The following is a 27,508-nucleotide window of genomic DNA, read 5'->3' on the forward strand; positions in this document are numbered from 1 at the left end:
AACAATACCCAGTATCAATTCTAGGATGGAAGGTAAGGGTTTTAAAAAATATTATGTATAGATATCTATCTTTTGTTTTCTCATCACTTTAATTAAAAAATATATCCTCTCTTCTTAGCCAATCAATTCTTAAGAGAGAGCAAAAAAGAGAGAGATAAAATTAGCAAAAGTAAGCATCATAATGAACATTTCTGATAGTATATGCAATATTCTGCACCCACTTAACTTCTGCTTCTGGAAAAAAAATGACCAAGGTCCCATTTGAGGAGCACATCATAATGGAAATACTCCTTCTCAAGTATTCTGTACCTTACAAGTTTTCATTCATTGAACAAGTCATTTATTACATCATGAATGGAAAATGAATCAAGATACAAAAGTCATTCAATTATGAATATAAAATTATAAAGATTTTAAAAGAAAATATATCTCAAGGTAAAATGACTCTTTTTCTATTGCAGTAATATTTGACATGAATCCATAATATAAAATATTAGTAAATAAATTTGTGTTATGCCTAAGTCTTTCTTAGGAAATTCCCGTTCAATTAAATCTCTATTCAGCTCTCCTTTACGACCACTCTGTATCTTTTTCAGATGTGGTTAAAACCAAATCAATCATCAATTTTTTTTTAAATTTTCTTCCTGATTGTCACAATTTTCATAATTGTTTTCTGACAATTTGAGATATATATTCTTTCCTTCCTTGTCACTGCTCCCTCTGCCCCAAGAGGACAGATAATATGATATAGATTGATATAATACATACTTCCATGTTTATCATGTTGGGAAAGAAGACACATAACACTTACACTAGAGAAAAATGAAGGAAATAAAGTGAAGAATAGCATGCTTCAGTCTGCATTCAGACTTCATCAATTTCTTCTATAGCAGTGTAAAGACTTTTTATCCTGAGTCCTTTTGAGTTGTCCTGCATCCTTGCATAGCTGATCATAATTAAGTTGTTCACAGCTGATCATTATTGCTGTCACTGTGTACATTTTCTCAGTTCTGCTCACTTCATTTTGCATCACTTCATATTAGTTTTTCCAGGTATTTTGTGATCATCTTGTTGGTTATTTCTTATGTGTGTAATAGTATTTCATTATAATCATTAACCATTTCTTTAGCCATGTCCCAATTAATGGGCATCCCTTTGTTTCCATTTTTTTTTTTGCTATAACAAAAAGAGCTGCCATGAATGTTTTTGTGCAAATAGTTCTTTTCCCCTAATCTCTTACCTCTTTGGGATATAGTCCTAGTAATGGCATTGCTGAATCAAACAGTATGCATAGTTTGATGTCCTTTTGAGCATGGTTCCAGATTGCATTCCAAAATGGTTGTATTAATTCACAGATCCAACATCAATGTATTAAGGTCCCAATTTTTCAACATCTCTTATGTTTATCATTTTCCTTTTTTGTCATATTAGCCAAACTTATAGGTGTGAGGCGGCATATCAGAGTTGTTTTAATTTGCATTTTGTTAAACATAATACTAATTTAGAACACTTTTTCTTATGACTAGAGATAATTTTACTTTCTTAATCTAAGAGTTGTCTGCTCATAAACTTTGACTACATATAAATCAGGGAATGCTTTGTATTCTTATACATTTGATTCAGTTCTCTATATATTAAAGAAATTATGCCTTTTCAGACATACTTCCTATAATTTTTCCCTCTAGTTTGTTGTTTCTCTTGTAGTCTTGATTGCATTGATTTTGTTTGAGAAAAACCTTTTTAATTTAACATAGTTAAAATTAACTATTTGACACCTCATAATTTTCTTTCTGTCTTATTTGGACCTTCCTTTACCCATACATCCCAAAAGTAAACTACTTTATGTTCCCATAATTTGTTTATAGTTTCATCCTTTATTTCTAAATCATGTAACCATTTTGACTTTATCTTGGTATATTATGTGAGATGTTGATCTGTAACTAGTTTCTTCTGTGCTATTTTCCCAGCAGTTTTTACTGAATAATGAGTTCTTCAAAAAGTATAGATCTTTGGTTTTGTCAAACATTCAGTTACTATGCACATTTACTACTGTATCTTAAGTGTCTAATCTATTCTATTGATGTACTCTGTTTCTTCATCAGTACCAGTTTGTTTTGATGGCTGCCTCTTTAAAATACAGTTTGAAATCTGTTACAGCTAAGCCATCTTCCATCATTTTTTTCCATTAATTCCCTCGGTATTCATTCCCTTTTGTTCTTTGAGATTAATTTTATTATTTTTTATATCTCTATGAAATATTTTTGTGTAGTTTGATTGGTATGGCACTGAATGAGTATAATTTAAGTAGAATTCTCATTTTTATTACATTGGTTTGGCCTATCCAATTAGGCAATTAATGTTTTTTTTCCCGATTGTTTAGTAAACAAATATTTTAAAAATTACTATGTATTAGTGCTTAACACTGTCTTATTTACAATAAGTGTGCAATAAATGCTTATTGACTGACTATATATGTGAATGTCTTAACTTTTGATTTTTAAGTATATTAAGTTGGAAGATTGGCACCTTGCACTACATAAGTGAAAGCATTTGAAAGGCTCCCTTGTGGACAAGTGGTTGATTTATATAGTATAACTTCAGAGGAATAACTTGGAAAAGGGGTGTGAGTTTTGAAGATAGGATATTTTCAGATGAATTTATAAAAACTTAATGAATCTGAAAACTTTCAAATATATACTATGTATCTACCTAACAAAAAAGGTATAACAAAAATTTTTGTGCAAAGATAGATAGTGAATGAGAAGACTTTTAAGGTATCTTCTAACTCCAATTATACTCAAATAATCACAAAATTGTGTATACCAACTCCAAAATTTTATTGTTCTAATCATATTATTTGAAGAGAAATTTAAAATAATATTGAAAAATATTGTTATAATTAATGGAAAGGAAGTATGACATAGAGGATATCGGGTTGACTTTAGTGTTAGACAGGAATTACAGCCCATCAAGTACATAGTAGCTATGTGACCATGAGCAAATAATACAGGCAATTCACTAAGACAACATTATAGTCCATATATCTAGATGAAGGGAATGTCCATCTCAGTAGTTCACAGGAACAAAAAAAAAACAAATCAATAAATAACATATTGGCAATTTTTAATGCTGAAATCCATAAAAACTACCTTCTTCTTTAGTATTTTCTTGCCAAAATAATGCATATTTTACCAAATAATGCCAGATAAATATGACTAGAGGTAATATATTTCTTAAAAAACTAAAAATGAGACTTGAAGGAAACAAGGGAGCCACTAGTCAAAGGGAAAGGAAGAAATCATTGCAGACAAAGAATTAGTCAGGGAAAATGCAGAGTCTAGAGATTGAGTGTTTGGGGTAAGAAACAAGGAGGCAGGCCAATGTCACTGGAATGGAGAATTGACTAGGGTGTTAGAAGACTGGAAAGGTACAAAAGTACCCAGTCATGAAGAATTTTGAAAGCCAAATAGAAGATTTTACATTTGATTCTGGAGGTTGCCCCAGAAGTTTAGTGAGAATGAGGATAATCTGCTCATTACAGGGCTTTAGAATCAGTTTGACAGTTGAGTGGAAAATGAACTGGAGTAGGTAGAATCTTGAGACAAGGATATTAGCTAATAGGTTATTTAAATAGTCCAGCCACATGGTGACATCTATCATTGTGGTGATAGTGTCAGAGGAGAAAATTGAGTACATATACAAGAGTTGTTGTGGAGGTGGAATTGATAAGATGTGGCTCTCTGACTGAATGTGGGGAATGAAGAAAACAAGCATTTATTAAGCACCTACTATGTTCCAGGAAATGTGCTAAATTTTTTTATGGATATCACATCAGTTGATCCTTATGAAAATTTGCAAATATAGGTTTTGGTTATTATCCTCATTTTATAGCTGCAGAAACTGAGGCAGATAGAGGTTAAGTGACTTATGCCAAGTCACATAGTACATACATTTGTGAAGCCAGTTTTGAAGTTAGGTCTTCTTGGCTCCAACCTCAGTGCTCTATTCCCTGTGCAACCTAGTTGTCTGTGATGATGACAGTGATATCCAATTTTTGAGCCTGGGTGATTGGGACTATTGCAGTTTCTTCAATGTTAATAGGGAAATTGGAAAGAGGAGTTTTTTGGAAAAAATAATGAATTCTATTTTTGACATGCTAAACTGAAGGTATCTATAAGACATACAATTTGAGATGTTCAGTAGTTAATTGGAAATGAGAGACTGAGGGTCAAAGGCAGACCAACAGTTCTGAGAATAGCATCATATGGAGTGCATATGTGTGCATATATTTTTATGGCATGTCTATATTTATATATTTATTCAAATATATATATATATACACACATATATATGGCACTCATGTACACTATGCTGTCATGTTTATAGATAGAAGGATACATTTCACTATCTACCTTTACCCTATTTATGGCTCAGCTTTATATTAAAATTAAAGGCATGGGACCTAAAGAAGAGTGAGAAGCCATGCATATCTATAGTCCTCATCTAGAGTAGAAGGCCAAGCATTCCCAGTAAGACATTGCTAGGAGGACAACTGCCAGGAGGCAGGGAAGGCAGTTTGCTGCAGTGAAAAAAAGAGATGGCCTTGACTCAGGAAGTCTTACATTAATAGAAATAAAATAAAAAACAAAAACTAAATATGTGATATTAGGCAAGTCATTTAACTTCAAAATAGTCCAGGTTACTACTACTACTATCTGAGATAGTAAACTGCAGAAAGAGTGCTTATTTATTTGGATAGATAAGTCCCTCCCTGGAAGCCCCCCATGCTGATGAAATCACAAGTTCTCTATAGTCCTTCCCATTCTCTGTTCCTATGTCCCTGGAATAGTCTGGTCACTTAACAAAAATGTGATGATTAAAAAATAATTTAACCTATTCACACAATATAATTTAAATGCTAAGAGTGTGGGTAGGTTCCCTTATATGAAAAGGAAAAAAAATAATTGTGTTGTTTTTTTTTCTCATCAATTATCATTCTATTTATTTAGTACTGAATATTGACTCTTCACATTAACATGGGGAAATCTTATTAAAAAAAACAATCAAAATAAAAAAGATCATGCCATGGAAGACTGACATTTATGACACCTTTCATCTCTTCAGAGTTTGTATAGAAATTACCAAAGGTTAAAGATCAATCTTTGACCTCTAAGTAGGTCATTTCACATAAAATTCTGGGACTCTCAACATACTGATGGAATAGAAAAAACAAACCTACAAAGAACCTCATTCGCTTGTGAGGAATTGGACTGGAAGCATCAGCGTATTTTAAATTAGCCACAAAATTATGTTTTTTTCAAGATGTAATATAGCAATCAAGATGTGTCAAAGTCCTTCTGCTAAGAATCCAGTCAACCAGACCCAGCAGTCAGAATAAATTCATGTTTCTACCATTTCTAATGTCACCTTATACTCTAATGCTGAATCATTCCTTCAGTTCCATGAGTTTTTATGCTCCCTCTCATGAGACACTGTTCACTAAAACTAACTCCTTTTCCCAAGGAGTCAGAACCTAACTTAAAGTGGTTTGCATCCAGCTGGACCTCAATTCCATAACCTTTGAAAAGCCAGCGAACTGACATCAGAGACTTTCAATCAAAGGGAATCGGCAAAGGATGCTGTCTTTTTAATGTCAAGGCTGCACAGACGATCAGTGGCAAGAACAAAAATGTCCTTTGCTGTCTTTCTAACCTCTTCTGCCATAGATGTTTAAAATGAATGTCATTGACTTCTGGGCATCTTTAATAGAATTTGAGCCAAGGACAGGGTCCAAATATTCTGTATCTTACTTTGCAACTGTTGCCACAACGCTATCTTCAACCATATGCATTATTTACCAGTTTGCTGATCTTATTTTTCTTTGTATTTTGGAAATTTTTCATATGCAAACCCACGTTTAAGACACTTAAAAGGTAATTTAATAGAATATAATTTAAAAATTAAAAACAATCCTGTTTTCATTTTTGTATTGTTGTTCACCTGTTTACTTGTCTGTAAATTCAAATCGAATTGATGACCTCAAAACTTTACTATTACCAATCTAGCTAAAAATTACCAAGTATTTTATTGACCATAAATATTTTGATGATAAAAATAGACATATACTTTGAAATAGCATGTAGCAAAATAAAGCATGACCAGATAAAGATAATATATGATAAATTTAATCTTACTTACCAAATTCCTTGGGAACTGCTATAGAGTAAACACAATTGTGTCCCACACTGTAGTTTTTGGGATAGTTTGGTGATAAAACAGTGCCTTCGGAACCTGTTGAACGACTTCCACAGGGAGCTAAAAAAGTTTTTAAAAAATTAATTAAAAATTATGTAATGTGTCATAACACAATATAGATAAAATAATTAAGTATAATTCCAAAATGTAATTATATTATTTGTAAGAAGTAAGGAATGAAAATAGAAAAACTATTACTCTGGACTTCAACATGTTGTTTAATCTCTAAGTGGATTCAATTGTCATTTATTTCAACAATAAATTTGTGTATCCATACAAAATGTTCCTTAGATACATAGTTTTCTAACTATTTTATATACTGAATTAAAATTGGAACTGATCTGTTTGTAAACACAAAGCATTTACCAAGAGAAATGAAATCACTAGTGCTTGACTACTTTTCCTATTTGTAACAGAATAAATTGAATTTATTTTCTGATGTGGGGCACAAGACTGAAAGAAGTCTTTGGTATCCTTTTATTAAATTATGCAAAGTGGGGTAATATCTTCTCTACGTTTTTATCAGGCAAAACGCCTGAAAGCAAGCCTGGTCAAATGTTCTTAAACAATAGCCTGGCCAGTAGCGGACAAGCATGATATAAGCAACAGTTTTCTTCATTGGAGTCCTTTTCCCCACATGATTGTTAAAGAGAAATCAGAAGAAACATAATAGAATTCAAAAAGAGAGACTGTTGAGGTACATGTGAACAAAATAATAAAAGCTAAAGGAATTCTAGAAGTAAAAATTAAGATATATCAGCTCTATTATGTTGAACAGCTTGGCTAATTAATGTTGAGTCTATTATTTGTTTTTAGTTATGTACATGTTTAATAAATACTTTGAAATGAAATATACAAAGATTAAAACTCCTGAGAAACAATGGCAACTTGATGGCGATCATGATAATGATCATAGATTCATCACTCATCACTCAATATTGTTTGAGATTGGACAAGGTAGATACCGTCTCAACACTAATATTTTATTCATCTAATAAAGCTGTGGATGAGAGAATGATTCAGGAATGAGAAAGATAAACTGCTTCATATAAACTTAATTTCTTTTTGTAAAGAACACAAAATTGAAAATCCCCAATTTTTTAATGTGGAGAGCAAAGCCTTAGAGAGTTGTCTAGGACACTGACTCATTAAAGTGACTTGTCCTTAGTCACATGACTAGTTTGTTTCAGAGGCAAGACATGGAATTGGGTCTTCTTCCTCTAAAGCAGAGTGCCTATCCATTATTTTACTTTACCTTAACATTTTTAGCATAGTATTATAAATAACAAAAACAATTTTAATTGTTAAACCTGTTAAGAAAGACACTCATCCAGTGTGTTATCTGTATTTATAAAAACAGTTTAAGGATCATGAAGCAATGTGGTATAATAGATATAGCCTCAGAGTTAGGAAGCTCTGGATTTAAGTACTTTTCTTATATGTACTATCAGTATGACCTTAGATAAGTAACTTAACTTCTTGGTACCACTGGCAACTCTCTAACAAAGGTAAGTTGCAGACATTTGGGCCTATATTGGTAGAGAGAAATTCTGAATCTGGAAGTTACCTATACCAATAAAATCAAAGTTCCATTTTTCAATCCATATAATTACTCAACTAGAAAAATCTTCAATTATTCTGTGCTTAGAATAAGACATTAATCTATACTGCTTGCTTCTTGGACAAGTAGGTGGAGCAGTAAATAGAATTCAGGACCTGGAGTCATTAAGACTTATATTCCCGAGTCTCAGACACTTAGTGTTTGCCTCAGTTTCTTCATCCGTAAAATGAGCTGGAGAAGGGATTGGTAAACCACTACAGTATATTTGCAAGAAAATCCCAAATGGGGTCACAAAGAGTCAGACGCAACTGAAAATTACTGAACAACAACAAAGCTCACTCCTTCAAATGACTCGACAAAGCCATCTCTTAACCATCAACTGAAATTAAATAAAGAATGGGGAAAATTGTGAAAATTCTCAAAGAATCAAGAGCAGCAAAATTCTCTTGATAACTTACTTATTATTAACTGAATAACAGTTTGAACTTTCTAAATCTTCTAATCTGCATGTGCTGCATGTGTATGTTCAGGACAAGGTATTACATTTTCAAATATAGGAAATAGGCTAAATTTACCATGTCATATTTAATGATTAAAACAATGAGAAATAACATTAATAATGTAAACAAAAAATTATATGCATCAAGTGCTTCTTTCTCCCTTTACATGACTCTTAAAAATTCTTAATTACTTACTTAGAAACCTATGAAGCACAGAATCTTAAAGAACTTTCACATCATAGATGGATGGCCAAGAACTCAAAAGATAGAAGGGACCCTGTATATCATATTATCCAAACTATGTCTGAAAAATGTTCAAATCCATTTATTTCGATCCTAAAAGCAATGGCTAATCATACAGTACTATGGGGAAGGCATTGTGAGGTTCAACATAAAATGGTCTCTATTTTCAGGGAGCTTACATCACATTATAGCATCATATTACCATGTCATAGTAGATAAATTATGATCAGAAAAATGGGGTGCAAATTCAAGCTGTCATTTAATTAGTGATATGAACCTGTGTGAGTCACTTGATCAATCAATGAATGAACTTTTTAAAGCAATTACTCTTTTCCCAGAATTGGGTATATAAAGACAAAAAAATTTAAGTTCTTATTCTAAAGGAGTATAGCTTCTCTGGTTCAGTTTTATCTCTTATAAAGTAAAGATAATGATAGCACCTACTTCATAGGATAGTTGTCAAGACCAAATGAAAAAATATATGTATACATTAAAGTGTTATATAAATAAGAGAAATTAGTGTACAATAATTTAGTTACCAATAAAGAATGTGTCTTATAGTTCATATTACCTTACAAATATTATGATCACTTAGTAACAAACGGGATAGTATATAAATAAATTGCAAAGATAATTTATAAATCCAGTAGATGTTTGTCATTAATCTATGACAACTATGGCATACATTTTAATATTACAAAAGACCCAATGCCTATGAAAATGGGCATTTAAAAATAAGTTTGATTAATAGTATTTATCACTTCTTAGATTAAAATGTCAATCAGATCCACAATTTGACTTTTTCTTGACGTACATCATTGATCCACTAATGTAGTTCATCCTTAATTATTCAGAAAATACCCAAGTAATATGGTTTGTCATCACACTTTATAACATTATAGAAAAACAATTATTTTTATTATAAAGACAATATATTTTATAGTTATGTAACTTGATATAACATTGGGGATTGTTGGAGAAACATTAATTGAAGAGCATTTTCTTAATATGAATCTGTTATTCACCTTCCTGGAAATACAGAATTTCTAGGTAGGTTTCCCAAACCTATTGTTTTATGAATGTTTTATCCATTTATTTAATTATGTCTTACACTTAAATGGCATAAAAATGCCAACTAGGTTGTTGTAACAAAGAGAATGATTCTGATATGTATTCAGAATAGAATACCTTCAGATACTTCACAATAGATACTTCATTAGTTCACAAAGTTAAAAACTTCAAGTACATTTAAAGTGAGGATTTTAGCTCAAGGAAGGCCATTCAAATTTCACAGAAGTATGAGAACCAAGGAATAGTTCCTTCCACCTCTTAATGAAGATTATTAAAATGATTTAATTAAAAGTAGGTCAGATGAGAATATTAATGAGAAATAACTGAAGAGCTGTTGTATTTATGAAGTCAGTAGTTATTTTTTTTCCTTTTTTAAATTTTTGTTTCTCGTGAAAGAACAATGGGTCTTTCCTTTTCAAAGGCAGTGTCTTTGAGGAGTTGTCCTGGAGAAGAGAAATTACACTTGTTTTGCTTGGTCCCCCAAAAAATATAACTGGAAAGAATAGGAAAAAGTTGAAAAGAGGGAAATATAAGCTAGATTTTTAGCAATTAGAGATAGAATGAGATGCCCTGCTTTGGAGGCAGTCATAACAAGAAGCCTTGAAGCAGAACATGATAACTACTTGTCAGATATGTTTTAGAGAGGTTCTTATTCAGATATAGGTTGGACTAAAACCTCTTTAATTTTTTAAAATTTCACTTATTTCTTCCAACATCAAATGGTGGATATTAGCTCCTCAACCAAATGAGCAAAGATATGAATATTGACTCCTACCTCCTAATTTGACTGAAGGGCAAAAAAGGACTGGGATATCTACCCAACCACTTAGCCCAGGTATGATCCTCAGGTTTTTTGTACTCTCAAATTCTTTATAATACATATATTATGCAATCACTCTGGAAGCATTTAAGTGGTTACTAAGTGACAGGCACTGTTCTAAGTCTCAGGGATAAAATAATAATAAAAAATGCTTACAGGGGGGCAGCTGGGTAGCTCAGTGGATTGAGAGCCAGGCCTAGAGACGGGAGGTCCTAGGTTCAAATCCGGCCTTAGACACTTCCCAGCTGTGTGACCCTGGGCAAGTCACTTGACCCCCATTGCCTACGCTTACCACTCTTCCATATTAGTCAATACACAGAAGTTAAGGGTTTAAAAAAAATAGAAAAAAAATGCTTACAGGAAGCAGTACCTTTTCTTTTAAAGTTTGTTTTTCTTTCTAAAAATTAACCCTTATCTTCTTAGTATCAATTGTTTTGTTGTTCATTTAAAAAAGTATAATAATTTTAAATTTTTTTCCAGATTACATGTCAATACAGTTTTTCAATATTAACAATACTTTTTCTTAAGGAAACCTACTTGCTTTGGGGGAAGACATCATTCAATCAATTGTATATACAAGAGAAATGCGGTGTAAAGAAAACTAATCTCACAAATAAAGGCATTAGCAGTGAGGGTGGAGAGGGTAGAGACTAGGAATAATTGGGCAAGCACTCCTGCAAAAAGCAGGAATTGAGCTGTTTTCAAGGATGTCCTGGAAGCCATGAAATTAAGGTAATGAAGAAGAGACTACACAAAAGATACAACAGAACAGGAAGGCAATCTTACAGAGGAAGGTTCTGTCAGCTTGTGGATTTGGAAAGACCTCCTGCAGATGATGTTTAAGGTGAGTTTTGAAATAATGCAGATTCTAAGAGGCACAGTGAGAGTATTTTAGCAATGGGGACAAACCAATGGAAAATTAAGGCTATAAGAGATGGAATGCCATCTGCATGAAAAAGTATTATAATTGGTCATAAATTATGTGGAAGGTTGTAAAAATATAGAAAGGTTAGCAAGCCAGGAAGAGATCAAGTCACAAAGAATTTTGAATGCCCAACATTAGAGTTTATATTTGATCTTAGAGACAATAGGATTACACTCAAGTTTATTCAGTTAAGGGGAATGATATGGGCAAATCTACATTTTATGGGGGGAAAACTTTGGCATCTGTATAGAGAATGTATTAGAATGGAGTGAGGACTGGGGTAGAAAAATACTTGGGAAGCTATTGAAGTCTAAGAAGGGAAGATAGAATGCTGAACTAAAGTGGTAACTGTATGAATGGAAAAAAGTGGAATGTGTGATATTTATATGAAAAAAAAACAATCAACCTGAATTTATTAAACACTTACTATTTCATCATCATTTGCCACATGGCTGCTTTCTGGGATTTCATCATTTCCAGAAATTCATCATTCTGCAAGATAATGTGACTTATAACAAGTCATTAGACCCTACTGCTGGAGTCTCTTCTTGCCTCTGAATGGAAAAGGTGGAAAGTGGATGCTAGAGAACTCCTACCATATCCTCCACAATTTAAGGAAGGCATTGAGGGAATTAACCTCATTATTTGCCATCTAGCTATTTTCCTGAACTTCAGGATTTCCAGAAACTCACAATGAGATGAAATCAACCTGGAGACTCCCAGATTCTCAGATTATTTCCCCTCTCAGCTGTAGGACTTCATCAAGTCCAAAAACTAGGGTAACCTCTTCCACAGCTTTTCAGCATCTTTTTATGCAATGTCTTCCCCTTTTAATCATAAGTTCCTTGAGAGCAAGGACCAATGTGCCTTTCTTTTTAACCCCAGGGGTTAGAACGACATTTGGCACATGGAAGGGACTTAATATTTATTGACACTCATTGACTCTGACTGTATTATTTGTAAGGCACCAAGAAAAGTCTTATGCATTCAAAGAACATCAAAAGACAGACACTAACCTTGAAATATTCACAGTTGAATGGAAGAGACGATACGAAAATACAAACAAGCTATATCCTATATAGGAGAGGTGATAAATAATCAACGGAAGGAAAGCAATAGTACTCAGAAGTTAAAAAAAAGCTTCTTGAAGTTGGTACTTTAGCAGTGATTTTGAAGGAAATCAGGGAAGGCAGGAGGCAAAGAGAAGGAAGGAGAAGTTTCTAGACAGGAGGATAGCCAATGAAAACACTAAAAATATATGGAGATAAAGTATCTTGCACAAGGAAAAACTAGGAGGCCAAATTTAGGGGACTAAAGAATCCATGGAGAGTAAGGTATAAGAAGTCTGGAAAGAAAGGAAAGAAATGCCTTATGATAAGTTTTAAAAGTAAAACAATACTTTTTTAAAAATGATCCCAAATAAAATAAAATGTCTCGGAGTATACCTGCTAAGATAAACCCAGTAACTACACAAACAAAATCATAAAACAATTTTATACGAATAAAGTCTGATTTAAATAATTGGAGAAATATTAATTATTCATGGGTGGGCAGAACCAGTATAAATAAAAGGACATCCTACCTAGATTAATCTACCTATTCAATGCCATCTTAATTAATTGACCAAATAATTATCTTATTGAACTAGAAAAAATAACAAAATTCACTTAAAAAAAACAAAAAGTCAAATATATGAAAGGAAATAATGAAAAATGGTAAGGAAGGAGGTCTAATAGTATTATATTTCAAATGTTATAAAATAGTAATTTAAAAAATTTTAAAAAACCAAGACAAATGATTTTATATTTGATATTAGAGTTAAAGAGGAAGAAGAGGATTTTTTTTTTAATATGGGAGTGACAAAATCGGATCTATATTTTAATATGATCAAGTGGAAGATTGGTGAAAGGAAAGACTAGAGATAGAGAGACCAAAACAGATGGCTATTGCAATAGTCAAGGCATGCATACTACAAACAAATTTACTGCAAATTCAATTTGATGAGACTGAATTATTGTAGATCATTATTTTGTTACTATCAAATTTGTATTCTTATATAGTTAAGAAATAAACTATTACAATCTATATTTAAGTATTTTGATTGTCCTGTTCTACAAAACTTAGTCAAAATGAAAATGAAATCAAGAATATTATTCAATGTGAATAGTCTCAAGTGAGGGGTTATAGTATTTCTGATTTTCAAGAAAAATTAGTTGACTGGCAAAGAACATGCCTGTATGAATATATGTAAATAATAATGATTTATAAACATGTGTACAATCAGATACATGTGTACACAAATGCTTACTACCCTTTAGGTTATAGATATAAGCATATGCCCATACACGCCAATGTGATATGTATATATTTCTATGTTTCAAGATTTTGTGATTTCGTCAAGGCAGGTGCTCCTTCCAGTGCTATAGATTTTTATTCTTCTGCGTAGTAGAAGATTCTCATGAGTTGCTACTAATACAAAAATTGATGACCTATTGTGAGTTTTTTGATGACGAATCTCTCATTACTTATGGAAAGTTATCTTTTTACTTATCCACCACAGAAAACAGCTTAAAATCTTTCTAATGCAGTAGAAGCCTAAAGTTCTTGCACTCCATATGCATAGCCTTTTAGAAAAAGTCACATGAGTCCCATAATAAAGCATTGGATTATTAATTTTAATTAATAGCAGTCCTTAACATAGTGCTTTAAATACAGTACTTTGCTATCTTAGATTTTAGGTCCCACCTAGACATTCTGATGAGATTAACCAGAAACCTTTTATTACCACCCAGGAAAATACTTCTACTTTTAGAGACTTGATTTCCAGACAACAAGGTAACAATGTATCCAAGGTTAAGATATTCTCTCCATTACCTCAAATCACCTGACATCTTATCCTTATTAATCAATCTCTGAAATAAGGAAAGTAGCTTAGCAATATTACCTGATAGCCTTCTTTTGTGGTCTACCCTATGACTAAATTATTTCCCTTTTGGTTTATTTTTTTTAATTATTTAAGATTTTTTTTTTCTATCTCATTATGAGGGGCATTAAAGTTTCCTACTATTACTATCTATAATTTTAATTTGCATTACTTTTTGCTTTAAGAATTTACAGAGCAAAGAAGTCAGAGTAGAAAAACACTTAACTAAGCTCCCCCAAATTCCCTTCCAAACAACTACTAAATGATGCTTTAAATCAAATTTCAGAGCAGCCAAAATGACAAAAGTTTGGGTGAAACAAATTGCTAACCCAAGACAACGTGGGTTGTCAGTAGGAAAGGTCTATATCAGTATTGGTAGACTGGAGTTCTTAGTCTATGGATGGCATAGGAGTCACACAATGGTCCTAAGGATATTTCAGAGGACTCTTTGCTGTTGCTGTATTCAAGACCCATTTGCATTGCCAGCATATTTGCCTTGATCACAATCCTGGGGTTTAGAGGAGAGAGAGCACTCATGGCCACAGGAGAATAGGGGCCCCACTCTTTGTTCCATGGCAAAGAGGAGTGTTTGTGGATATTCATAGAGAATTAGGGATTATGTGTTTTGGAATGTTCTGAACTCTAGGAGACTACATCTCCCAGGACTCTCTACCTCAATTTCCTCAGACAGGTCCCACTTCCTTTGTGGGAGATGTCTGAGATAAGTATAAAGGAAGAGAGGAGGTGATAATTTGGGGGGCCTTTTTTCCCCTGGAGAGAACTTTGATCCTAACATAGCTGCCGGAGATCTAACTCCTAGGTTTCCCAAACCTTTCTTTTCTAACCCTAAATAAACTCAGCTAAATATTCCTGGAGTCTAGCCTGATTTTGTTCTGCTCATAGCCTACTTCTAAAAGGCTCAGGGGTTAAAAAAAGTCACAATAATAATCATGATCTCAAGCAAAGCAAGAGCAAAAATAGGCCTTCTTAAAACATATAAGTAGGGAAACTTCATTTGCTAAAAGGTATCACAGACAATGAAGTAATATCAATACTAAATATATATGTACCAAACAGGATAGCATCCAAATTCTTAAGGGAAAAGTTGAATGAGTTACAAAAGGAATTAGAAAATAAAACTATACTAGTAGTGGACTTCAACTTTCCTTTCTCAGAATTACATAAATCTAACCATAAAATAAATAAGACATTAAGGAGGTGAATAGAATATTACAAAAATTGGATATAAAGACCTTTGGAGATAACTGAATGGGAATTAGAAGTGGTATACATGTTTTACATCTGTACATGACATCTACACAAAAGTTGACCATGTATTAGACCATAAAACATAACCAAATTCAGAAAAGAAAAAAATAGTAAATTCATCTTTTTTCAAACCATAATGCAATAAAATTTATATTTAAAAATTGCCACATAAACACAGATTAAAAAATTGCCACAACAAACACAGATTAAAAAATTGCCACAAAAACACAGATTAAAATTAAAATTGGAAGCTAAATAATCCAGTCTTAAAAGTATATTAAAGAAAAGTCATATAATTAATCAATAATTTCATTAAAGAGAAAGAGAATAATGAGAGAATATGCCATAATTTATGGAATGCACCCAAAGCAATACTTAGCAGAAAATTTGTATTTCTAAAATTTATATTATACAAAATAAATATCTATAATTATAATGTAATATAATATAAAATATAAAAGAATNAATTGACCAAATAATTATCTTATTGAACTAGAAAAAATAACAAAATTCACTTAAAAAAAACAAAAAGTCAAATATATGAAAGGAAATAATGAAAAATGGTAAGGAAGGAGGTCTAATAGTATTATATTTCAAATGTTATAAAATAGTAATTTAAAAAATTTTAAAAAACCAAGACAAATGATTTTATATTTGATATTAGAGTTAAAGAGGAAGAAGAGGATTTTTTTTTTAATATGGGAGTGACAAAATCGGATCTATATTTTAATATGATCAAGTGGAAGATTGGTGAAAGGAAAGACTAGAGATAGAGAGACCAAAACAGATGGCTATTGCAATAGTCAAGGCATGCATACTACAAACAAATTTACTGCAAATTCAATTTGATGAGACTGAATTATTGTAGATCATTATTTTGTTACTATCAAATTTGTATTCTTATATAGTTAAGAAATAAACTATTACAATCTATATTTAAGTATTTTGATTGTCCTGTTCTACAAAACTTAGTCAAAATGAAAATGAAATCAAGAATATTATTCAATGTGAATAGTCTCAAGTGAGGGGTTATAGTATTTCTGATTTTCAAGAAAAATTAGTTGACTGGCAAAGAACATGCCTGTATGAATATATGTAAATAATAATGATTTATAAACATGTGTACAATCAGATACATGTGTACACAAATGCTTACTACCCTTTAGGTTATAGATATAAGCATATGCCCATACACGCCAATGTGATATGTATATATTTCTATGTTTCAAGATTTTGTGATTTCGTCAAGGCAGGTGCTCCTTCCAGTGCTATAGATTTTTATTCTTCTGCGTAGTAGAAGATTCTCATGAGTTGCTACTAATACAAAAATTGATGACCTATTGTGAGTTTTTTGATGACGAATCTCTCATTACTTATGGAAAGTTATCTTTTTACTTATCCACCACAGAAAACAGCTTAAAATCTTTCTAATGCAGTAGAAGCCTAAAGTTCTTGCACTCCATATGCATAGCCTTTTAGAAAAAGTCACATGAGTCCCATAATAAAGCATTGGATTATTAATTTTAATTAATAGCAGTCCTTAACATAGTGCTTTAAATACAGTACTTTGCTATCTTAGATTTTAGGTCCCACCTAGACATTCTGATGAGATTAACCAGAAACCTTTTATTACCACCCAGGAAAATACTTCTACTTTTAGAGACTTGATTTCCAGACAACAAGGTAACAATGTATCCAAGGTTAAGATATTCTCTCCATTACCTCAAATCACCTGACATCTTATCCTTATTAATCAATCTCTGAAATAAGGAAAGTAGCTTAGCAATATTACCTGATAGCCTTCTTTTGTGGTCTACCCTATGACTAAATTATTTCCCTTTTGGTTTATTTTTTTTAATTATTTAAGATTTTTTTTTTCTATCTCATTATGAGGGGCATTAAAGTTTCCTACTATTACTATCTATAATTTTAATTTGCATTACTTTTTGCTTTAAGAATTTACAGAGCAAAGAAGTCAGAGTAGAAAAACACTTAACTAAGCTCCCCCAAATTCCCTTCCAAACAACTACTAAATGATGCTTTAAATCAAATTTCAGAGCAGCCAAAATGACAAAAGTTTGGGTGAAACAAATTGCTAACCCAAGACAACGTGGGTTGTCAGTAGGAAAGGTCTATATCAGTATTGGTAGACTGGAGTTCTTAGTCTATGGATGGCATAGGAGTCACACAATGGTCCTAAGGATATTTCAGAGGACTCTTTGCTGTTGCTGTATTCAAGACCCATTTGCATTGCCAGCATATTTGCCTTGATCACAATCCTGGGGTTTAGAGGAGAGAGAGCACTCATGGCCACAGGAGAATAGGGGCCCCACTCTTTGTTCCATGGCAAAGAGGAGTGTTTGTGGATATTCATAGAGAATTAGGGATTATGTGTTTTGGAATGTTCTGAACTCTAGGAGACTACATCTCCCAGGACTCTCTACCTCAATTTCCTCAGACAGGTCCCACTTCCTTTGTGGGAGATGTCTGAGATAAGTATAAAGGAAGAGAGGAGGTGATAATTTGGGGGGCCTTTTTTCCCCTGGAGAGAACTTTGATCCTAACATAGCTGCCGGAGATCTAACTCCTAGGTTTCCCAAACCTTTCTTTTCTAACCCTAAATAAACTCAGCTAAATATTCCTGGAGTCTAGCCTGATTTTGTTCTGCTCATAGCCTACTTCTAAAAGGCTCAGGGGTTAAAAAAAGTCACAATAATAATCATGATCTCAAGCAAAGCAAGAGCAAAAATAGGCCTTCTTAAAACATATAAGTAGGGAAACTTCATTTGCTAAAAGGTATCACAGACAATGAAGTAATATCAATACTAAATATATATGTACCAAACAGGATAGCATCCAAATTCTTAAGGGAAAAGTTGAATGAGTTACAAAAGGAATTAGAAAATAAAACTATACTAGTAGTGGACTTCAACTTTCCTTTCTCAGAATTACATAAATCTAACCATAAAATAAATAAGACATTAAGGAGGTGAATAGAATATTACAAAAATTGGATATAAAGACCTTTGGAGATAACTGAATGGGAATTAGAAGTGGTATACATGTTTTACATCTGTACATGACATCTACACAAAAGTTGACCATGTATTAGACCATAAAACATAACCAAATTCAGAAAAGAAAAAAATAGTAAATTCATCTTTTTTCAAACCATAATGCAATAAAATTTATATTTAAAAATTGCCACATAAACACAGATTAAAAAATTGCCACAACAAACACAGATTAAAAAATTGCCACAAAAACACAGATTAAAATTAAAATTGGAAGCTAAATAATCCAGTCTTAAAAGTATATTAAAGAAAAGTCATATAATTAATCAATAATTTCATTAAAGAGAATAATGAGAGAATATGCCATAATTTATGGAATGCACCCAAAGCAATACTTAGCAGAAAATTTGTATTTCTAAAATTTATATTATACAAAATAAATATCTATAATTATAATGTAATATAATATAAAATATAAAAGAATAAAGAGAAGACCAACAAAATAGGCATGCCGCTAAAAACACTAAAAAAAGAACAAGTTAAAAATTCCTAATTAAGCATCAAATTATAAAACCTAACATTCAAAAGAGAGATTAATAAAATTGAATGCAAGAAAAACATTGAAGCTGTCCACCAACTTCACAAAAGTTCCTAGTGGATAGAACACTCAGAAAGGGGGATCAGGGAATGAGAGATAAATGGATGACAGATTACAGTCTAAGGGAAGGAGAGCATAAGGTCAGGAGAAAGACACAAAGACAAAGAAAGTTCCAACATGAAGTATTCACATAGAGTGTTAGCTATGGTGGAATAGAGTTCTCTCTTAGCCTAATATACTGGCATTTTTATTGGAGTAATCACAGTAAAAGAGGAAGAGAGCATGATAGTCAAACAAATGGTCTGATACATTAACATTATGAAATAATCCTCATAAGATACAAACTGTAAGATCCTAAGACAATAAGTATAGCTAATGCCCATATCAGGAGTTCATATGGCCTAAGGCATCTAAGCTTGTTTGATACAGATGTTAATTGATTGTTATTGGCAAAGCAAGGAGACTGAGATAGCTGATCAGGTATGGGTTAGGAATTTGATAAGCTCAAGGTATAACTTAGCTCAAGGTTAAAGAAAGCAATCATTAGAAATATCATGAGTCAGCTTTTTGAGCACTCCCTAAAATATTATGAAGATTAGTATATGTCTGGGCTCACAACCATGGAACTACTTCCAGGGGCAGATCCAAGATGGCAGATTGAACCAGACCTGCTCTGTGTTACCATTGGAATCCTCTCCAACCAAGATTAAAATATTGCCACAAAACAAACACAGGAGTGAAAAAACAACAACCAAGAGACAGAGTAAACAACTTCCAAGAAAAGAAAAACTCAAAAACTAGGCAGACAAAAAAGAGAACAAACCCAGCAAAAGACAATGGCAAGGAGGGAAGAGCAAGCCAAGAGTGAGCCACACCCACCCACCCTACATCTTCTGTCCAAGATTTGGAACCTAAGTTGAAGCCAACATTTGGATCCTGGAATCCTGTCTGGGCAAATAGTGGTATAAGCCAACCCACACTTCCTGAAATTTTGAACCTGTGGAGAAATCAAGAGTTATAGCCCAAAGCAGTCTGAGGTGCTGAGGTGAAGTGGGCTGATCCATGTGGGTCCAGAGTGAAACCAGGAATCCCAGTCTGGACTTGGAATGAGGACATAGTTCACACTTTGGAGTGAGGACACAGTTCAGAGGGGTGTTCCCAACCCCATCATTTTACCCCAAACTAAGGGCACAGCTCTAAGACAGGGCAATCAAGGGTGTGCCTGATTGGATCAAGTACAGAGTGAGACCAAAAAAAAACTGAGCCTAAGGCTGGGGTGGAGGGTGGTGACAAAAAGCAAAATAGTAAGTGAGGAGGAACAGAGAGAAAGGGAATAGAGCAGAATCTAATGGGAATAATATGATGGAGGGCAATACACACTTAGTAATCATAATTCTGTATGTGAATGGTATGAATTCACCAATAAAATTGAAGTGGATAGCAGGGTGGATTAAAAACCAGAATCCTATTATATGTTGTTTACAAAAAACATATTTGAGGCAGGGTGACACACACAGATTAAAGGTAAAAGGCTGGAGCAGAATTTATTATGCATCATCTAAAGTTAAAAAAGCAGGAGTAGCAATCATGATACCAGACAAAGCTAAAGTAGAAATTGATCTGATTAAAAGAGATAAGGAAGAAAAATGCATTCTGCTAAAAGGTACTGTAAACAATGAAATGATATCATTACTAAACATTTATGCACCAAATGACAGAGCATCTAGATTTCTCAAGTAGAAAACCACAATTTGTTCAGCCATTCCCCAATCAAGGAATACACCCTCATTTTCTAACTTTTTGCCACTACATAGAGCACAGCTATAAAGAAGCTTAAAGAGGAAATAGATGGTAAGGCCATACTAGAGGATCTCAACCTTCCCTTTTCAGAACTAGATAAATCGAACCAAAAATAAATACAAAAGAAGTAAGAGAACTAAATGAAATGTTAGAAAAATTAGAGTTAATAGATATCTGTAGAAAATTGAACAGTGTCAGGAAGATAGAACCCTACCTCCTTATACTTGATTGGTTTTAGTGATAGTGATAGGTTTAAGATAATCAATATTGTGATTCTAAAGTGATTATTATAATTCCATTATAATCTTAATTTCAATTAGTAGAATTCATGATTTTTATAAGGATTTCTAACTAAAGCATAAAACTGCTTCTAAGTGGACTTCCAACTCCTCCCTAAGTTTGTATTTCCTCTCTATCATAAGATGCTGACCATCTGAGTTTCATGTTCAGATATGGTGCAAGTATACACATCCTTCCCTTTTTGGAAATAACCATCCTTTCCCCAGACCAGATGAGTCTAATGGTCATCATTATTCTCTAAATTAGGTTATTGTCTTGTAATTTGACCTTTAGACAAATATGGGTTTTCCTAAATGAACTAACCAATCAGCTGCATAGTTGGGTAATGGTTTCTAAATAAGATCTACATGATGCTAAGTCTTGTGATATGTCATAAACCTTGTTTGGAAATATTCACTTTGTTTCTGTCCTACTATATAAACCAAGTCTCTGCTGCCTGGCTTTGTCTCTCACTGAGGTCCAGGTGTGTAACATCTGCGAGAGAATGCTTTTATTGGAAGACTTGGCCTTCTTCCAAGAAACTCTAAAATTCTACCTCAACTTGGAGAAATATGGCTTTTTCACTTTATTTAACTAAATTGTCTATATCAGGTTAGTGGGATAATTATTTTGCAACAATAGGGATAAAAAGGAATATACCTTCTTCTCAGTAGTACATGGTATATATACAAAGACCAACCATGTACTAGTGTAGAGAATTTTTTTTTCCTTCTCCAATTCATTTTATTTTATTTTATTGTTTTTTTTTAATTAATTGATTTAGAACATTTTTCCATGGTTACATGATTCATGTTCTTTCCCTCCCTTTCTCCCTCTCCCCTCCCAGAGCTTATGAGCAATTCCACCGGGTTATACATGTATCATTGTTCAAAAGCTATTTCCATATTATTAGTATTTGCAATAGAATGATCATTTAAAGTCAAAATTCCCAGTCATATACCTATCGAACCACATGATTGATCATATATTTTTCTTCTCTTTTTCTCCTCCCAGTTCTTTTTCTGGATGTAGATAGTATTCTTTCTCATAAGTCCCTCAGGATTGTCCTGGATTGTTGCATTACTACTAGTTTGTGCCACAATGTATCAATTTCTGTGTACAATGTTCTTGTTCTGCAACTTTCACTCTGCATCAATTCCTGGAGGTCTTTCTAGTTCACATGGAATTCCTCCAGTTCATCATTCCTTTCAGCACAATACTATTCAAACATCATCAGATACCACAATTTGTTCAGCCATTCCCCAATCAAGGGACACCCCTTCATTTTCCAATTTTTTTGCCACTACAAAGAGGGCAGCTAAAAATATTTTTGTACATGTATTTGTCCCTGTGGTGGTACTGATGGATCAAAGGGGAGGCAGTCTTTTGAAGTAGGGCATAGAAATATTACAAAAAATGCAGAAAAGCAAAAATAATAAATGTACCTTTTTCAGTTCATAATGCAGTAAAAATTATAATTAACAAGGGTACATGGAAAGGCAAATTTAAAATTAATTGGAAACTGGGGGCAGCTGGGTAGCTCAGTGGATTGAGAGCCATGCCTAGAGACTGGAGGTCCTAGGTTCAAATCCGGCCTCAGACACTTCCCAGCTGTGTGACCCTGGGCAAGTCACTTGACCCCCATTGCCTACCCTTACCACTCTTCCACCTATAAGTCAATATACAGAAATTAAGGGTTTAAAATAAAAAAAAACAAAAACAAAACAAAATTAATTGGAAACTAAAGAATCTAATTCTTCAAAACTGGTGAGTCAAAAAAAAGAAATCATAGAAAAAATTATGGACTTACAAGGGTTAAAACAGAGTTTTTGATAAAATAAGAGAGCAGCTTTTAATAATTTAAGTTTAAATGAAAATATAGTAGGGTTGTAAATTTATATTATCCCTTTAAGCCAGAGAAAAGAAAACTTCTAGCAGCTTTTAACAATTAACAAGTTAGTTTAATTAAAATAGATGTAGGAAAAGAATATAGTAAAGGAAGGGAAGATAGAAAAGAGGAAAGAAAGATTACTAATCTTATACCCTATAAATATACCTAAAATTCCCAATAACTACCTAAAATTTCCTAAAACTATCTTTAACTCTTCTCAGGACAGATTCTTCTGTTTGGCACACCAGGCCTACTCTACTCTGCTCTATCTCTAAATCATTCACTAACTACCTAACTCCCTAAAATAATGAATAATCATCACTCACTCACTCCTTCAATCAGTTTTCTAAAGCAGCCCACTGTCAGTAGCTAAGCAGATCCTTGCCTATGAGACAGACCTCCTGCTCTCTAGAGATCCCAGAGGCGGAAAAAAAAAACAAAAAACCTCTTTAAAAGCTAAGCCAAAAGCCCTCTCAGTAAGCTCAGACCTGCCTTTTATATACCAGCAACTAAATATCAACCCATGCTACCAGCAACCAAACCCCAACAACCAACTCACCCCCAGCAGCCAACTTACCAGCAATTGCCAACCCTAACTGTCAGCAACTGCCTGACCAACTGTCATCAACTCCTTCTCCTAACTCTCAGCAACTCACCCACTACAACTGATGCTCACTCAGAAGGGAGTTCCCTGGTTCCTACTTCTGATCACTGTGGGCTGGTTAATCCCTACACATCTCTTTGGTAAGAGGACCTTCAGGTCCTCCATTAAATTAAAGAAATTAAATTTCTTTTTACAGACTTCATTAAAGAGAATGATGATGAGGAGACAACATATCAAAATCTATGGAATACAGCTAAAGGAGTATTCAGGGGAAAATTTTTATGTGTTCAAGTGCCTATAACAAAAAAATAGAGAGGGAGGAGATCAATGAATTGGGCTTGCAACTTAAAAAAAGTAGAAAAAGAACAAATTAAAAATCCTCAGGTAAAAAATAAATTGGAAATCCTAAAAATTAAAGAAGAAAATAAAATTGAAAGTAAAAAACTATTGAACTAATAAATAAAACTAGGATCTAGTACTTTGAAAAAAAACAAATAAAATAAAGTACTCTTTAATCTAATAAAAAAGAGAACCAAATTAACAGTTTCAAAGATGAAAAGGGTGATCTTACCTTCAATGAAGAAATTAAGGTAATTAAGAACTATTTTGGCCAATTATATGGCAACTAATATGAAAATCTAGGTGAAATTGATGAATATTTGCAAAAAATTAATTGCTTACATAACAAAAGAGGAAATAGAATACTTAAATAATCCTATCTCAGAGAAAGAAATTGAATAAGTCAAAAAGGAACCTACTAAGAAAAAACCCCAGGACCAGATTGATTCACAAGTGAATTTTATCAAACATTTAAAGAACGACCAATCCCAATACTCTACAAATTATTTGACAAAGTAAGTAAGTAAGTAAAGAAGGACTCTTACCAAATTCTTCTTATGACACAAATATGGTATTGATTCCAAAGCGAGGCAGACCAAAAACAGAAAGAAAACTACGGACCAATCTTCCTTAGTGAACATAGTTGTGAAAATCTTATAAATAAAATACTAGCAAAAAGACTACAGCAAGTTATCACAAGGATTATTCACTATGACATGGTGGGATTTAATACCAGGAATGCAAGGATGGTTTAATATTAGGAAAATCATCCACATAATTGACCATATCAATAATTAAAAGAACAGAAATCACATGATTATCTCAATAGATGTAGTAAAAGCCTTTGACAAAATACAATACCCATTCCTATTGAAAGTACTAAAAAGTATAGGAATAAAAGGGCCCTTCCTCAAAATAATAAACAGTATATGTTTAAAACTATCAGCAAGTATCATCTCAATGGGGACAAGTTAAAAACCTTAACAATAAGATCAGGAGTGAAGCAAGGATGCCAGTATGACCTTTATTATTTAATATTATACTAGAAATGCTAGTGATAACAATTAGAGAAGAAAAAGAAATTGAAGGGATTAAAGAAGGCAATGAGGAAACTAAACTCTTACTTTTTGCAAATGATATAATTGTATACTTAATAATGCTAGAAAAATCAACTTAAAGGCTAGTGGAAATAATTAACAACTTTAGCAAAGTTGCAGAGTACAAAATAAATCCACATAAATCATCAGCATTTCTATATATTTCCAACAACACTCAATAGCAGGAGTTAGAAAATGAAATCCATTTAAAATCACTCTAGACAATATAAAATATTTAGGAATCTATCTGCCAAGGCAAACACAGGAATTATATGAACACAAGTACAAAATACTTTTGACACAATTAAAACTGTATTTAAATAATTGGAAAAACATTAATCCCTCATGGGTAGGATGAGCTAATATAATAAAAATGTCAATCCTACCCAAATTGATCTACTTCTTCAGTGTCGTACCTATCAAACTACCAAAAAACCTTTGTATAGAATCTGAAAAAATAATAACAAAGTTCATCTGGAAGACCAAAAGATCAAGAATTGCAAGGGAAATAATGAAAAAAAGTGAAGGATGGGGGTCTAGTAGTACCAGAACTTAAACTGTACTAAACTGTATTAGCAATGGTCATAAAAACAATATGGTGCTGGCTAAGAGACAGAAGAGTAAATCAATGGAATAGACTAGGTGCAACTGACCTCAACAAACCAGTGTTTGAAAAACTCAATATCCCAACTTTTGGGACAAAACTTCACTATTTGACAAAAATTGCTGGAAAAACTGGAAAACTATGGGAAAAATCAGGTCTAGATCAACATCTCACACCCTGTACCAAGATAAATTCAAAATGAGTAAATGACTTAAATATAAAGAATGAAATCATAAATAAATTAGGTGAAGATAGAATAGTATACCTGTCATATCTGTGGGAAAGGAAGGAATTTAAGACCAAGCAAGAGATAGAGAACATTACAAAATGTAAAATGGATGGTTTTGATTATATCAAATGAAATAGATTAGGAACAAAATACACAGTAAATAACCATATTAATTTAGTGTTTGGAAAAACTAAAGATCCAATATTTTTGGACAAGAAATCACTATTTGACAAAATTGCTTAGTAAACTGGAAAGCAGTTTGGTGGAAACTAGGTGTAGACCCACCCCACATCATACACCAAGATAAGATCAAAATGGGTTTTTGATTTAGACCTAAAGAATGATGTCATAAGCAAATTAGGGGACCACAACATATTTTATCAGTTAGTTTTATTTTTAAAGGAAGATTTTTATGACCACACAAGAGATTTAGAGCATTATGGGATGTAAAATGGATAATTCTGATTACATTAAATTGTAATGGTTTTGCACAAACAAACTAATGCAACCATGATTTGAATAAAAGTAGAAAAGTAGGCCAAAATTTTATAGCAAGATTCCATGACAAATGCTTCTTTTTTCAGATATATAGAGTAATATGTAATATTTATGACTATGAGTCAATTCTCCAATAGACAGTCAAAGGATATAAACAGGCAGATTATAGAAGACATAAAAGCTATCTATAGTCATATGTATAAATGCTCTAAATCACTATTCTTTAGAGAAATGTAAATTTAAAAAAAATTCTGAGATACTACCTTATTTTTAGAAGATTGCCTAACATGATACGAATGGAGAGTGAAAAATAATGGAAGTGATATGGAAAAATAGGGACATTAATGCACTCTTAGAAGAATTGTGAGTGGATCCAACAATTCTAGATAGCAATTTGGAACTAGGTCCAAAGGATTACAAAACTGCATACTCATCAATACAGCAATATAATTAGGTCAGTACCCAAAAAAGATCAGAGAAAAAGTAAAAAGACCTATAAGTACAAAAATATTTATAACAGTTCTTTTGATGGTAGCAAAGAATTGGAAATTAAGGGGTGGGCATCAATTAGGGGATGTCTGAACACGTTGTTATATATGATTGTGATGGAATATGATTGTGCCTTAAATGATGAGCAGGGTCATTAAAAAAAAAAACCTCAGAAGACAAATAAAATGATTCAATGTGAACTTAAAAGAATTAGGAGAATATTATACCCAATAACAGCAATATTATGTGATGATGATCTGTGAATTGACTTAGTCTCAGTATTATAATAACCTAAAATAATCCCAAAAGAATCATGAAAAATGCTATCTACCTCCAGAGAAAGAACTGATGGAATCCAAATGCTGATTGAAACTTACTAAAAAAAAACCACCATAAAAACAAAAAAACTACTTTATTAATATTTTTGGTGTCTGCATTTCCTTTTCCTTTCCTTTCCTTTCCTTTCGTTTCCTTTCCTTTCCTTTCCTTTCCTTTCCTT

The 27,508-nt window shown here is 32.7% G+C and overlaps 1 protein-coding gene across 1 annotated transcript in view; it reads right to left on the bottom strand.

The window, feature by feature from the left end:
• Nucleotides 1–27,508, bottom strand: part of CSMD3 (CUB and Sushi multiple domains 3) — a 1,590,968-nt gene that overhangs the window by 325,343 nt on the left and 1,238,117 nt on the right. Inside the window, exon 31 of the mRNA XM_044684131.1 lies at nt 6,199–6,315. Within this exon, the coding sequence (XP_044540066.1) occupies nt 6,199–6,315 (117 nt within the window). The remainder of the gene's footprint in view (nt 1–6,198; nt 6,316–27,508) is intronic.

The sequence above is a fragment of the Gracilinanus agilis genome, chromosome 1, assembly GCF_016433145.1.
Source record: "Gracilinanus agilis isolate LMUSP501 chromosome 1, AgileGrace, whole genome shotgun sequence".
NCBI classification, from domain to species: Eukaryota; Metazoa; Chordata; class Mammalia; order Didelphimorphia; family Didelphidae; genus Gracilinanus; species Gracilinanus agilis.